At 46.0% G+C, this 15000-nt stretch overlaps 1 protein-coding gene across 1 annotated transcript in view; it reads left to right on the top strand.

Moving 5' to 3' along the window:
* The window catches only part of LOC113812421 (proteoglycan 4), a gene marked incomplete in the record, with an annotated part of 162282 nt that overhangs the window by 35222 nt on the left and 112060 nt on the right, over positions 1–15000 (top strand). The window contains 1 exon segment of the mRNA XM_070144833.1: positions 12775–13238. Coding sequence (XP_070000934.1) covers positions 13086–13238 — 153 coding nt within the window.

Below are 15000 nucleotides of genomic sequence, written 5' to 3'. Positions count from 1 at the left end.
ATTATTTTTTCTTTTATGTCTTCTTTGTGATATATGTATGTGTGTTTTTTGTGTGTACATTCTTTCATACATACATACATACGTACATACATGTGGATATACATACATACATACATACATACATACATAATACATACATACATACATATACAAATACATAGGTACTTATATACATATACATATATGTACATATACATACATACATATATTCATACACACATACATATATATACACATATACATACATACATACATACATACATACATATATTCTCACACACGCACGCACGTACACGTGTTTGTGTGTGTGCATGTACGTGTGTATTTGTTTATATTTGTGTAAATGAAATGTGCCTATTGTTCTTTTGTCTTTTATTTATAATATTTGATGTAACTAACCTTGGAAGAGGTTGCTAAATGTTATCTACATGATGCATAAGTGAGATCTAACACAGAAAGAATATTCACTTTCCAACAGATTCTGTGATTTCCGAATAGGACTTTACCTGTTATGCAAAGGAGAGACGGAGAATTAGTAATGTATACCGATTTGTTGATATTTCATGCGTGAATCAAAGCCGTTCAGCGTCGCAGCAGCAGTCAGGTTGACAATGAAGTCAATCGTTTAGCTTTGTTTGTAGGTCAGCCAGGGCGTGTGTAGAGGATTCGAGGCTCATTTGGTTCTCCGGTGGTTTGCTTTTCGCGAAACAGCGGCAGCGGTTCGCGTCAGGGACTTCCTGGGAGTCGTCCGCGCTGGCCTCCGAGGTGTCAGTGTCTGTCACTCAAGAGGGTTTTGGGCAGATGTTCCCATGACGTAGCCAACTCGTTTCGGCGGCAAACTCGTTTAGGTAATCTGACTCGTCCACAACACACGTCCGCATGTCGTCGGCAGGCGGCGGCTGAGAGAGTTCGCTTGCGATCTTATCGCATTGCGATCACCAACTCAGGCTTATCTGCGGCGGCTAGAAACTGTGGCGTTTGCATGCCTAAAATGCCATTGTGGCTCTTTATGTGGGTGTTGATGTTCTCTGTTTCTTTTTTTCTTACATAATTTGTTCTGTCATATCTCATTATTTCTACTCCTCTTCCTACTACTACTACTAGTAGTAGTGGCTTTAAAAGAATTAGCATTAGAGTATATGCCGGAGAAATAGAATATACGGGTATTTATCAGGAACGTGCCCGTGTCGGAGAGTCCTACCGATTCACAAACGAACGCAGCCTCTTAATGGTGTTATTCCTGTACTGGAAAGTATAAATTCTGGACCCAAGATTTTTTTCAATGGCGTTTTACCAGATCAATTAGAGTTTCGGAAGTGGAAGGAGTTTTCGAGTACCAGATACAAGAAAGCGCGTTGCTTGCTAGTAGGCGTATTCGTGGCAACCAAAGAAAGCCTAAAAGAGAAAACGCAACAGAGAAAATGAAGCTACCTGGACGCGGGAGAGGGAACCGGTTTGCAAGGCGGGGAGCGAGAGGGAGGGGTCGAGGGGGGTTAGGCGTATGTGAAGGATGGCGGGAAGGAGAAGAGTAGTAGGAGATCTTGTAGGGAGTAAGAGTGTCGTAGGAACACACACGACGTTCTTCAACGTGCGTTTGTTTGTCTGTTGTCTGTTTCGCTGTGTGGTTTCGTGTGGGCGGGACGAGCGCGTGTATCGTGGGAGAATTTGGGATAATTTCCCTGCGTGACGAGCGTTTCCCCCACCTGTCCAGCTGTAGGGAGAGGGGGGAGGGAAGGGGGATGTAGACACGCCCTCATTTACGTACACAGCTGGAGGGCTTACATAGAGATTATTGTAATACCCTGTTGGTACCGAATGGCTTGTTGTAAGACCTGCGGGGAAATCGCAGTACCTTATCTATTTCCACGGCACCAGGTAACGAGTGATCTATTCTACTGAAGCGTTGCCCGTTCGTCTTTTGGTATTAATCATTCACGACTTTTGGGGGAGTTAAATTTTGGGGAAAGGCTTATCGGATTTCTTTTGGGGATAAGCAAGTCTTGGCGGGGCGTGCGGAATGCGATGGAGGGGTCTGAGGCGGGGATCAGGGAAGAGATTTCGACGGGCCGATAAGTAAGGATCAGGGGAAAGACGCTTCGAAATGTTTGTCTCATTCCTGTCTTGTAGTTGTGGCTATTGTTGTTGTTATCATTATCATTATTTTAGTGTCATCATCATTATTGTTTTATAATTATGGGTATTATTATTATCATACTTATTATTATTATCATCGTTACTGTTATGATCATCATCATTATTACTTTTGTTTTTGTTATTTGATGTTATGATTTTCATCATCATTTTTATTGATTGATTTCTTATATTTCTGTGAGTTCATGATGGTCATCAATGACAGTATATGCATAGATTTGATGGGAATTTCTCTTAAGGGATTATCATAAAAATGTACCATATGACATTAATGTAATTATGAAGCATTTTTATACGTGGAAGAATAAAAGCACATAAAAGACAATGATCATTAGGTAGATTAAAATACGAATATGTATAGCTATAACAAACATGCAAATAGATGTAAAAGGAAGAATCATTTGTCACTCAAAACACGGCGTATGGGCGAATGTATGGTTATTTGTAGGTCGTTCCGCGCGGACGATAGCGATGGAGAAAACGAGACGTGTGTGACATCTGCATTTTTCTTCAGCGTGGTGACGAGGAGGTCTCTGTCACTGATGTAACACGGGGCGGAACTACAGGGTTTCCACGGAGCTGAATCATATGACAGACGTTCCGGGTGGTCATGAAAGTTTCCACGTCTTGTTATGGGAAGACGAGTTTCATGAACGCCTGTGATATCATGATTTAATCAGTTTGATTATTTTATAACCAGATACGATTGAAAGTGGATAGAGGTTAGAATGAACTCTCAGACAGGGAGAGGTGCGCGGATGCCATTTATTTTCATAGTATAGAATATTTATGTTATGCAAATAGACAAAATGTGTTTGCTTTGTCGTTTTCTTTGTTTCCTTGGTATCTTGCTTCTTCTTCCTTCTCTTCCTCCATTCTCTACCTCCTCACTTTTTCCATCCTCCTCCATTCTCTACCTCCTCACTTCTTCCATCCTCCTCCTCCTTCTTCATCCTCCTCCTTACCTCCTGCATCCTCCTCTCCCCCTCTCCCCATCCTCCTCAACGTTTCTCCTTTTACTCTTCTTCTTTTTGCTACGGGAATTCCGCAAGAGAACCCGGCGAAAGCTGCGTTGCAGGTGATAATCGGACACCATTTTAGGGAAGATCGAAAGCACGGCGTTTCGAGGTGAAAGTTATTGTCATACTGTTTCCGCAGCGCCTCCGTGCTGTGGTGCGGTTGTGTTGTGTGAGGCTGTGGCTGTGTGGTATTAATGGTTCTCGTATTATCTCGACAACGCTAACGTCCCTCCCCCTCTACCCTCCCTCCCTCTACCCAGTGCCGCTCCATGCCCCGGGCACAACTTTCGCGCGCCCAGAAGTGTGTCAGTGGCCCCATGCCCAGCCAGGCCTTGCCCACCCTACCCTGCCCTACGCTACTCGGCCGTCGCTTACCTCCATATGCCCAACGCTTTGCCTCAGCCTCTCCTTTCATGTCCAAGTGTGGATCATCCATTTTTAGCACTTGGAATAACCAGAGACTCAGGATTTAATACAAAATGAGTATTGTGTACGCCCCCCCGCCTTTGAGGTGGTGTGCCCGCGAGCTCTCGGAGGCGAGACGCTCGGTGCTGCGTGTGTGGCAAGTTGTACGCCACATGCCAGCTTTCCGAGAGGAGGGCTCATGCCCTCCTGTCTCCTGGTCAGCCTTCATGCAGGGCTTCGACAGCTGTGACCACGCTGTTACGGTCGTGTGACCTCCTTACGGCTACTGTTACAGGCCTTGCGACTACCCTTCTGGCCGCGGTTACAGCCAGGCGACTCTCCGGGTACCTGGGTATGCGCGCCCGGCTTGACCTTTACCTTGAAGGAGACTCAGTATGCCCATTTATACTTCGTGTGCTTAAGACACATGCCAACGGAAAACCATGTTGCCATGCTCTGTCTGCCAGTTATCAGATGCGAAGAGTTGTGTTGGATTTGTCATTGATATATATTCTACCTCTGCTGCTGCTGTTCACTACTACAAGGACTGTCACTATTACTACTGTTGCTGCTTCTAATGCTGCATTTGCCGTTGTATTACTGCTATTACCCATACTAACACTAACAATGAGAAGTTCATGAATACTATTACTTTTACTGTTGTTACTATTGCTGAAGCTACCGTATTGTAAAAAAAAAAAATAATCCAAACCTCGCTTTACCGGCCAACCCTGTAAAACTCATTTATTGCCTGATATAAGTAAGGCCTCCATTAAGAACTCGACTACAAGAACCACATGGCTGATTGTTTATCTGCAACGGCCAGATATCGAGGGAAATACAGAGTTTAGGGCAAACGTGTTTTCAAGATCTGGAAAAAGAGAAACTCGGGAGATAAGAGAAAATCAGGATCGATTTTTTGGCAAGAATAGTAATGATAGGGAAGCCGACCCGCTGAGGGTGCGGTATGCAGTAGGGTGCACCAAGACGATGAGGCTACGGGGAAGGAAGGGCTATGAGGATGGTGAGGGATATGTTAAAGAGGAGATGGAGAGGGAAGGAGAAAACGCAAAGGGATACTGATCAAGATGATAACAATGAGGATGATGGTAGTGAAGGCGAAAATGTTAAGACATGCCGGGGAGGCCAGTAGATCGTAGTCCGCTAGACCTCATGCATTTCAAGCACAGTAAATATTGGTACAGACTTCTCTCGCCGTTTCCCTCTCACCTCTCTTTTCTTCTCACGCCTCTCCGTATAAATAGAAAGTGGTCCCGAATGGACAGTCGTGATTCGGACAAGCGATTGGATTTCATGCTTGCTGCGCTCGCGGTTCGAAGATGTTTGGAGAGAGATTTTGGTGCTTGTGTGCATTTCAGTGTTTTCCACGTCTTGGCGGTGTTGCTGATGAAAGCTGTGAACATTTAGATTGAATGTGAATGTCATCTTTATTCTTTCAAAATAATAGATCTAGCCTTTTGTCTCCTGTTCATGCAGTTGTAAAACCCTCACGGTGATCAAAATTACTCGAGTTGCTTCCACACCCTGCAGCCTTCTTGCCCCAAAGTGTATTTCTTTTGAGTCTTGAATCTGGTGAAAGTTCCTAGAGAAACTGATTCCTCGGGTCGGCCGAACTGAGCGCGGCTTCGAGGCGATCTCAGTCTTGCGTTCGCCTTTTGTATGCGTTGAGGGAGTTCTTTGTTTACCAAGGGATCACGAGTAGGCTTGTCCTCTGATTATTTATTATGATCATTTTTTTTCTTTAATACTTGACTTTTATTTGATTATTTAGGTACCTGTTTTTATACTTAAATTAAGCCTTGGAAGGCAGTTCAAGGGCGTGTCTTCAGTTGACAGCGTTTCCGGCCGAGGAAAGATATGGGAAACATGGCGGCCGATTTTCCCAGGCACGATCGATGCTGACCCGCCGTGATGGACAAAATGGATTTCCTGGAATCGGAGTTGAGGGAGTTGATGGAGTGCGATCTAGTTTCTCTCGGGTGATGGACAGTCTAGACATCCCGGGTCGAGGGATTGATGGATCGAAGGGAGGGAAGGGGTCGTCGTGAGAAGTCGTCGTGTAAAGTGGGAGCTTGGGACATGAGGAGTCTGGCGAGTGAATGCGGTTGCTTTGGCCGATGCACGCTTGCTTCGAAATGATTTTTATCTTGAGAGAACAACGGTTCAGGAGATATGAGGGAGATGGCGAGGGAGGACCAGAGAGAAGGGGAGAAGAAGGGGGAGCTGGAGGAGGAGAATCACCCGGCTTTTCTTTGTATCGGCGTCGGAGGTGTAAGAACACCCTTCGGCTGATCAGTCATTTGGCTAAGAAGTCGCAACGTGACACCGCAGCCTCAGTATTATCCATGTACCCAGCGCCTACGCCGAAACCTCCCGACGGCCTGCTACCCGATTACAAGTCACGTGATGTCATCTGAGCGAGGGGAGCCTGTCTCTTGCTCACTTCTTGGAAGGCGCTTCGAAACTTGGTGTTTGGAAGGAGCTGGGAAACAGCCGTCTGTGTTTGATTGCTTTTATATGTACGTATGTATATATATATATATATATATATATATATATATATATATATATATATGTGTGTGTGTGTGTGTGTGTGTGTGTGTGTGTGTGTGTGTGTGTGTGTGTGTGTGTGTGTGTGTGTGTGTGTGTGTGTGCGCACGCGCGCGTCTGTGGTTGTATACATACATATATATTATATACATATACAAATACACACACACACACACAAATGTCACATACATTTGTATACATACATGCGCACATTTTTATTCACAGAAATGGAATGCGTGGACCCTATAGTCTCACAATAATTATATGTATTGTAGCAACTTTCTTTTCATTTGGAGTTCTCACCTGGGGCCGGGCTATAGCATCTAATGATGGGGTGCGATGAATCACGTGTGTGTGTGTGTGTGTGTGTATGTGTGTGTGTGTGTGTGTGAGAGAGAGAGAGAGAGAGAGAGAGCGTCCGGAAACTGCTGTTGGCAAGCTTAGCCAGCGTCTGAGCGGCAGCGGCAGCATTGGAGAGCGACCCAAGGGAGAGTGACCGGGCAGGGGTTGGGAGGCTCGGGACGTACCCGGGGACGGCTAGCATGAAGGGGGTAGGGGAGGAGGGGCATCCGGGCACCCGAGGATCTGTGTTTATGGGTCACGCTAAAAAACAAGTTCGGCATGCTAATGGATCGGCAGCGCCCGGGCTCGAATGAACCCACTTCTCGCACTGTCATTCCCGACTCATATTTTTTTCTTGAGGGTTTTTTTCTCTTGCCTTCCATTCTTTTTAAATCTCTTTTTTTTCTTCTTCTTTCACACCTGATTTGATGCGGAGGATGATTTTTTTACTCTCTTTTATGTTAGGCCTCTTTTATCAAGACGTTCTTTGAAGATGGATTTTTTTATATTGTCTCGGGTATGTCGGAGCTGATTTGTTTGGTTTGCCAAGTGCTGTTTTCCAAGGCTTTTCCAAGGCAGGTGCGGCTGCTGGGGGACCGTGGTGCTGTTCTGATGCTGTTATTGTTGTTGTAGCGCTGCTGTGGAGATGCTGTTATTGTTGCTGTGGGGATGGTGTGATGTTGCTCTCAGGACACCATGATTGATTAGGTTTCTCAGGGATCTCTCGGGGAAATGGAGACAAAAGATACGGAAGAAGAGAACAAGTAGAATGATAATAAACTGAATGGGACAGAGACGAAAACGACGCCAACGAGAGGGACGCAGAACAAAAAGCAACAACAATGCTAATAATGGGGGAGAGGCGACGGCGAGCAGTGAAACCTATTATTCGCCCCGCGGTGCTCCTCTCGGGACGAGTCTCCTGTCCGTCCGTCCATGTGAAAGTCATCGGGACAGGGCGCAGTGAAACTTTGCCTTCCGGGCCAACTCCGAGAGCCGCTCCGAAGCCGCCCAGCTTCTCTCAGCATCTCTCCGCTCGGCCGCCGGTGGTCTCGTCTGCCGGGGCCGCTGTCTGCGTCGCGGCTCAGCTGGCTTTCGCTTATGCTTTTCTGTTTCCTCTGCGGCGGATGTCTATTTCCTTTGCCATCTGCCTGTCTCTGCCGTGGCTGTTGCTAAGCAAGGGCCGTGTTGGAGGGGCGTTTTGTACTCTCAATAAGTGTTGTTTGAACCAGTGGGTCTGTTCTTATGGCAGCCTTTGGGAATAGTTACTCGGAACATTGGTTGGAATTGGCATTTTTACGCTCAGTACTTCTGTGGTAACATCGATTTTAAACTGCTTCAAACAATAGAGTAGATCGACGGGCGCGCTGTGTAAGGAATGTTCAAGAATGCCGGGCACTGGCACCAGCTATGCCCCTAGACGGGCGGGCGGGCAGGCAACCGTATCCATAATAAATGCGGCCTGCCTTAATTTATGGTGGGGGAAATTGTGGGAACGCTGATGTTCATTAATTACCCCGAGCATTCAGAACACGCAAGAAAAATTTAATTATCGGCCTCGCGCACTCGACACTCCACGATCGACGATTTTGGGGCGTGGAGGCAGGTGGGGCGGGGGAAGGGGTGCCAGCATGGGTTTAACATTCCTTCCTGTTCCTGTTATTTGCATCGTCTTCATGTTATTGGTACTACAACTTTAGTCCCATTGGTAATGCTGTTGTGATTTTGCCATCAAGACCCTGTACTGTTATTCATCTTTTATGTTATCATTACTTTTTTCCTGTCAGAAATGGGAATACAGACATGATTTAGAATAATGGCGAGGATTATAATAGAAATAACGGTAATAATTATTGTATTGATGTATAATTAGGTAATCATTTTCCACATCCTCTGATCTTTGTCAGTTTAGCGCTCTTTTCTTCTGCTTCTCCGTTTCATCTTCTTCCATATCCTCTCTCTCCTCTTGTCCTTCGCGTTCTTCAGTTCTTCCTCTTCCTCCTCTTCCTATTATTTCATCTCCCTCTTCATCTTCCTGCGCTGAGGGTTGAGCGGCGGCGCAGCTGGGTTTTGTGAATCAGCCGCAGGGAAGCTTTTTGGGTCCCGTGAGCAGGGCGCCTCGGGGGCCGGCAGGGTAAATTGTGGGTGATTAATGTGCCGCTCCGCCCACCTGACCCCGGCCTGACCTCTCTATCTGACCCCTGGGTTCCCTTCCTCGCATACCTCTCTTCATCTCTCTTCTCGTCATTCCCTTCCAACTTGTCACCCACTCTCCTCCCTCTCTCGTCCCTCCCTACTTTCTCCTCTTTGCCTTTCTCCGCCTGTTTTCCACCTGTCTCCTGAACTCTCCCTTCTTCCTCTCTTTAGCTCCCTCCCTCCCCTCTCTCCCGTCCTCCCCATTTTCCCCTCCTTCCTTTTTTCCTTTCCTCCACAAATCTTTCTGGATTTTCGTCCCTATCCATCCCGTATTCCCTCGGCTGCGCCTTTTTCTACCCCGGCCGTCCATCCATCCCCAGCTTCCTCACACTCGCCCGCAGCCTCCTTGAGAGTGGATTTGAAGGACACGTTGCCAGGCGAGAGGCGTGATTGTCCCCCTGGATGTCGCTCGGTGCTCGTCCTGCCTCCGGAGGTTGCCGTGCTCTGCTTGTCTCCTTTTTGGACGCCCTGAACCTTCGCCCTCGTTTTTTTCCTCGGGTGTGGAGAATTGACAAAATGCAAATGGGATGAAGAGAGGGGGAGAGAGAGACAGACAGATAGAGAGACAGACAGACAGACAGGCAGAGAGAGAGAGAGAGAGAGAGAGAGAGAGAGAGAGAGAGAGAGAGAGAGAGAGAGAGAGAGAGAGAGAGAGAGAGAGAGAGAGAGAAATAAACGGACAGACTGGTGGACGCAGACACAGAGGGAGACAGACACACTTAGGGAGTATTGTGGTTGTACACTCTTCTGTGGGCAGAGTCATAAAAATACCTCCAGTTAATCTAGTTTTGGTCTTTGTGAACTCTCCAGTTCTTTTTCCTTGAGGTGCTCTGGTGCATAAATAGCCAATTTCGTTTTGTCCTTGTGCGTGGTTTCCGTTGTGATCACATTTTCTTTGAAGGAATTGATTGTCGCATAGAAAAGTAGTTTACTCTGACAGATCGTAATACATTTAACGTATTTTATCTTTGTTCATACCTAATCATTCTCCAGCCTTTTAATCCAATCAACATTGATTACTCGCCCCAAACGCCCCAGGGCAATGAAAAGTGATGGGCGTGCGTGCAATCAGTAGACTGGGCCGCGATTCGCTCTCCGTACCCAATCCTCCCCCCGGGCGGCCGTTCCCACTCAGTAAACGATTGCATCCGTTAACCGTAAGCATCATCGCCCTGTTATGACGTTGTCTCTCAGACTTCTTTCTCAGCGTCGTCGCCTCGGGCCCTCGGGGAAGTAATTTCGAATAATTACACAAAATGGATGTAATCATCAAGGCGTTGATTGTAATTCGCGTCGGTAGGGAAGGAGATAAAAAATAGGGACTTTGGTTGCAGTCTCAGCAGTGGTCTTGGTTATACGTGTGTGTTTGTGTGTCAGTGTGCGTATGTGCGTATATACACCTGTATGTGTGTCTATATGTGTCAGTGTGCGTACATGTAAGTGCATATATGTGTTTATTTGTCGGTGTGCGTACATTTGTATATATGTGTAGGTACATTTGTTTATATGTGTGCGTACATTTGTGTATATGTACGTGCGTACATTTGTGTATATGTGTGTGCGTACATTTGTGTATATGTGTGTTTGCATCATTGTTTTTCTTGTGGCTGTATGTATGTTGTTTTTATATGTGACTGAGCATTTTTCTACTTGTTGGTTGTCCTGCTTATCAGAAGCGTCTTACGACACCGTGCGCCCCCCTCGCCTCCCCCAGCTTCACCCCCGGAAGTGCCGCCGACATTATCGGAGCGGAGAAGCGCAGTTGTCCTGATCCCGTGTGAACCTGGGGGTGACGGCAAGGTCATGTGGAGGAGCTTGAGCGAGAGAGAGAGGGGGGGGGAGCAGAAGCAGGGGCAGAGGGAGAGAGCCTCAAGTAGTGCAGCTCTCGGGAATCGTGTGGTTCTTCCTAAAACACGCGGGGAGCTTCTGGGGAGGGAGAGTGGAGGGAAGAAAAAGTGGGAGGTAAAGGGATGGCGAGTACAGTGTGCGAGCCTGTGGTGAGGGCATCGTATAAGTTTTATGCGGTAATGACTCCTGGGACGCAAGAGTGTATGGTTTGGTGTAATGAGTTCCGTGTCGAAGGTTGCATGTATGTCTGAACGTGCCGTTCAGACATACAAGAGTATGTGTGTTTGATGATGGTGAGTTGCACAGTTATAAACGTTGCCGAAAGTATATGCCTTGCAGTTAGACAGTTTAGTAGAGGTGGGGAAATAAGCCAATAATAGCCCCACGGAGATCGCATGCACTGCTTAGAACCATCATGCCAACTTGTACTCTGTTACGAGTCGCAAGAGTGGGATGGATCGACGTCTGGCAGGGCCTATTATGGGCATGGGGCTCGTCTGCGTGTGGGGGCGAGGAGAGAGGAGGAGGAGGGGGAGGGGTGGGCAAGTCGAGAGTGTTTACATGCCCGGGGCGAGTGGTTTTGGATATTTAAATGAGGCCGACCCAACTTGGGTGAGCGGCGTTCATTATGACTGATGGGGGGAGGGGGTGGCGGAGGAAAGCGGTTTCAGTGCGCTTTGTATCTTTCTGCTTTGCGATATTACAGTCGAGGCAGAAGCTTATTTTGGGTGAATTTGTGAGGCGGGTTCCTCCTGGCCATCCCTTTATCCGGGAGCACAGGAAGCGGCGCTAGTAAATCAGTTGCAGATGCCCATGCAATATTCCGGCAATGACCGTCGTTTGCATGTCCGTCGCTGCTATGTGTTTGGAGAGCCATTTGCCGGTCACGGGCTTGGCTATGTGGATCATGAGGGGGAGGGGGGGAGGGGGTCAGTAACATTATGGAAAATACTGATTCGTTTCATATTCTTTTCCTATAGGAAATCATTCCCTAGATCTATTTTCGTGGTTGCAGCAAGTCTGGTACGATAATGCTATCTGGGAAATTCTTTGCCTCATATATTTAGCTCAGTGTTAGACTAGATACCGTTGGCTTATGGATGACAATCATTGGTACTGAACGCTGTGCTCGCGCTGTTTATCGCAGTAATGTTTCGTGTCACGGTTGTTTGGCACAGTAGAAACCGCAGTAATAACGTTAGTCGATTTTGTTGGCCACATCATTATTTCATCCGCTGATGGAAAGCATCCAAAGATTGAAGCGTTGGTAGAATTTGTTAGAATGTCGAAATCAGTATTTTGTCGATTTTGTTTTATTTCTCTTGGTTCATCGTCTGTTCTCTCGTTAACTGAAGTTAGATTTGAACTTGCTTCCAGTTTTAAAGAGCAAATTGTATAACCTTCAAAAATATTAATTAGACCTAAAATTGGTGAAGTGATAGAAATAGCATAATATTCTATGGTATGCACCATCACCATTTTTCCGTCGCAATTGCCACTATCATGGTTATAACATCACACATCAAATTTCATTTTAGTGCATCACTATGTTGCATTGTACCTTCGCTGCCACCCACACCAGACAATCCAATTTCGTCACCACTAACCATTTTAAAAGAACAAGTGTGATGACGTTGCCCCGAGCACCTCCTGAGGCGCTGTGGATGAAATATTTTTTGGGTGAAAACGAGAAATTGGTTCGCATGATTGTGTGTTTGTAGGATTTCTCTTATGCTGCCCTCTGTGCCAGCCATGGGAGGAGTGCAGAGGGAACAGAATGTAAAACTAACTAGACAAAGATGAGACATTTTAAAAATTAATTGATGTATTTCTGTTAAGATTCAATAATATCACTTCAAAATAAACTAGCAACAACAATAATTTCTTGCAATAACAGCAGACAATAACAGTCACAGACAGAAACATGAAACGACAGTCAAACGAAAAGTACTACAGCTTAATCACAAGTATTTGTAGTAGTACTTGCAACAGACATACAGCACTATCACTACCAACATCAGCCGTAACAACAAGAATAGCAGCAACATTACTAACACTACATGACATCTCACACTCCGCCCGCGCAATATAGCCCGCCCGCTTGAGGTATCAGCGTGCAATCCGAAAGTGCCATAAATCACACTCGAATCCGTTCACGCTTTCACGCTATCCTGCCGCGGTGTCGACCCTCGGGGTTCCACCCCGGAATGACGCGATGTGACGTGTCTGTCTTGTGTTACAGAGAAATAGGAATGAGACTGAGTGACACCCGGAATTTACCCAAGACTGATGGCAAGGAAGGATGAGCGTGTCACTCATGTCACGCTGAGAAACAGATCGGGTCCTCGAGGTTGAGTGCCCCGGGTGGAGTGCCCTGAGTGAGCCAGTGCCCATGGCCCGCACTATGGTGTAGAGGAAGCGCCTTTCCCCTGCCTCGACTCACCTGGTCGCATGAACAAATTCGAGTGCTAATTCGATAAGATACAGTAACAGAAACAGAAAATAAGAACAGAAAATACTTGAAAATTCGGAAAGGACAGAAGTGCTGACACCATGTTTATCAAAGGCGATATGTTCGACAAACTCCTGTGTTGTCGCAGGAAGGTGATGAACGACGAGGACGACGACAAAGTGGTGGAGGAGGTCGTTCTCCAACACACCAACAACAACAAGACGGAGTACATCTCGTCCGCCGAGCTCGTGGAGGTAGGGAGAGAGAGAGTAGTGTGAGCCTCAACTGGGACTCGGCTCTTGTAATACTGCATTTTCTCTTCGGGAATTCAGTTGGTTATAAGTCATGTGACGTAGTTTTTATTTCAGTTAATTTACCTAATATAAGATTGTGTGGTCAGTCATATGGTGGATGTACAGATTCTTGGGGATCCGGAGGCCTGATTTCACTGAACCGAAAATGAAAATGTATTATAATTATGTTGGGAAAGTGATAGTTTTATTGTGTTGTTTACGCTTAGCTGGATGCTGGAGCCAAGAATACTCCCATGTGGGTGATTTCGATTTTTTACGGTAGTTGTACGAGTTGTCTCTAATGTTTTTCTTTCTTTCTTTGCAGGTATGTTGTTCAAAGGAGATCAACACTCGTGACTGCAGTACTTGATAAAAGTTGCAGCCTTAAGTAAGATAGATTTAAGGGTTAAATTCTACATTTTACTCCATACCATAATTACCGTTAGTGTCAGGAAGCACGCTGTCTCTTCATTGTGTGTCTGGTATGTTTGGATGTGTACTTATCAGATTTTGGGTTACAGCGTTGGATCTGAAAAAAAAAATCATTGCGTGCATGATGGTGTGTGTGCTCGACCGCCCCCATGTTTACCAAGCTGACCCCGTTCGCTTGGTAGATTCGTTTCTTTCTTTCTTTCTTTCTTTTTACAATGACCCTGCGTATCTGATTGATTCAAGACACTTCGGTGACTGGACAAGCGCCTGGCCTTCGTGAATGACCGGCGATCTGATTAAGTCTTCGCGGATGTGACTCTCCATCCAGTGACTCCTCCAGTTGACCCTGGAGAAGTCTCTCTTCCTGCTGACGAGTCGCGGTTCCTGGTCATCTGGTCAATTAGCTGGAGTTATATTATAGGATGTCGTGAGCCCCGCTTTATTTGTTAGAGTCTTGTCACTCTCAATTAGCCACAGTAATTCTCAGCGCCGAGAAAATCTGCTTGTCATCAGCTTCTGGCTCTGTGTGTGTATTTATTTGTGTGTTTTTGTTGTTGATATTTGTATTTTTGTGTTTGAGAGGTTTGTGTATGGATGTGCGAGAGAGGGAACACAATACACAAATGTGTAAATATAGATGCGCGCGCGTGCGCACTCACACACACTCACTCACTCAAAATATTCCGAGATTTCTTCGCGTGTGTGTGTGTGACTGCGGTTGCTCCTCTGCATTATTCCGCATTTAGGCCTTGCACCTGGGGTGTGAAGCGGTGTCCCCGGCCTGAGGTCCCGCGCCGTAATGGGGTGAGGAGTCACACCGCACTCCCTTTAATGGCTCCCGAAGTTCCTGGATATCAGGCCTTAACCTCTTGGGCGTTTGCTCCTCGTGGGAAAGGTATCCCTGTTTTGGGTGGCTCTGGTGGCGGCGTCATTGGATGAACGGAGCTTTGTGAGGACGCGGCTTGGGAAAGGCATTCCAGCTGTATATTACGGAGCGATTTGCTTATTGACTATTCTTCAGTCGTCATGCGTCTGCTGATTCCTGTTTATTGAGAGGATTTGTTATTTTTTGCTTGAATACACTAAAAGATGATCGGAATGGATGCTTAAGTATTGTTTTCTTTTGTTTTTTATTGATTTATTTCTATATATTCATAATGATGGTGATGCTGAGCATGTTGATAATAATGATAATGATATTGTTGTCGTTGGTGTTATTAACATCATCATTATTATTGTCATTATTTTTGTTATTATTATTATTATCATCATCATTTTATTATTGTCTTTA

The sequence above is a fragment of the Penaeus vannamei genome, chromosome 3 (assembly GCF_042767895.1).
Source record: "Penaeus vannamei isolate JL-2024 chromosome 3, ASM4276789v1, whole genome shotgun sequence".
Lineage (NCBI taxonomy): Eukaryota > Metazoa > Arthropoda > Malacostraca > Decapoda > Penaeidae > Penaeus > Penaeus vannamei.
Note: the sequence above shows the minus strand (reverse complement) of the source record. Positions and strands in the feature narration are given on the sequence as shown.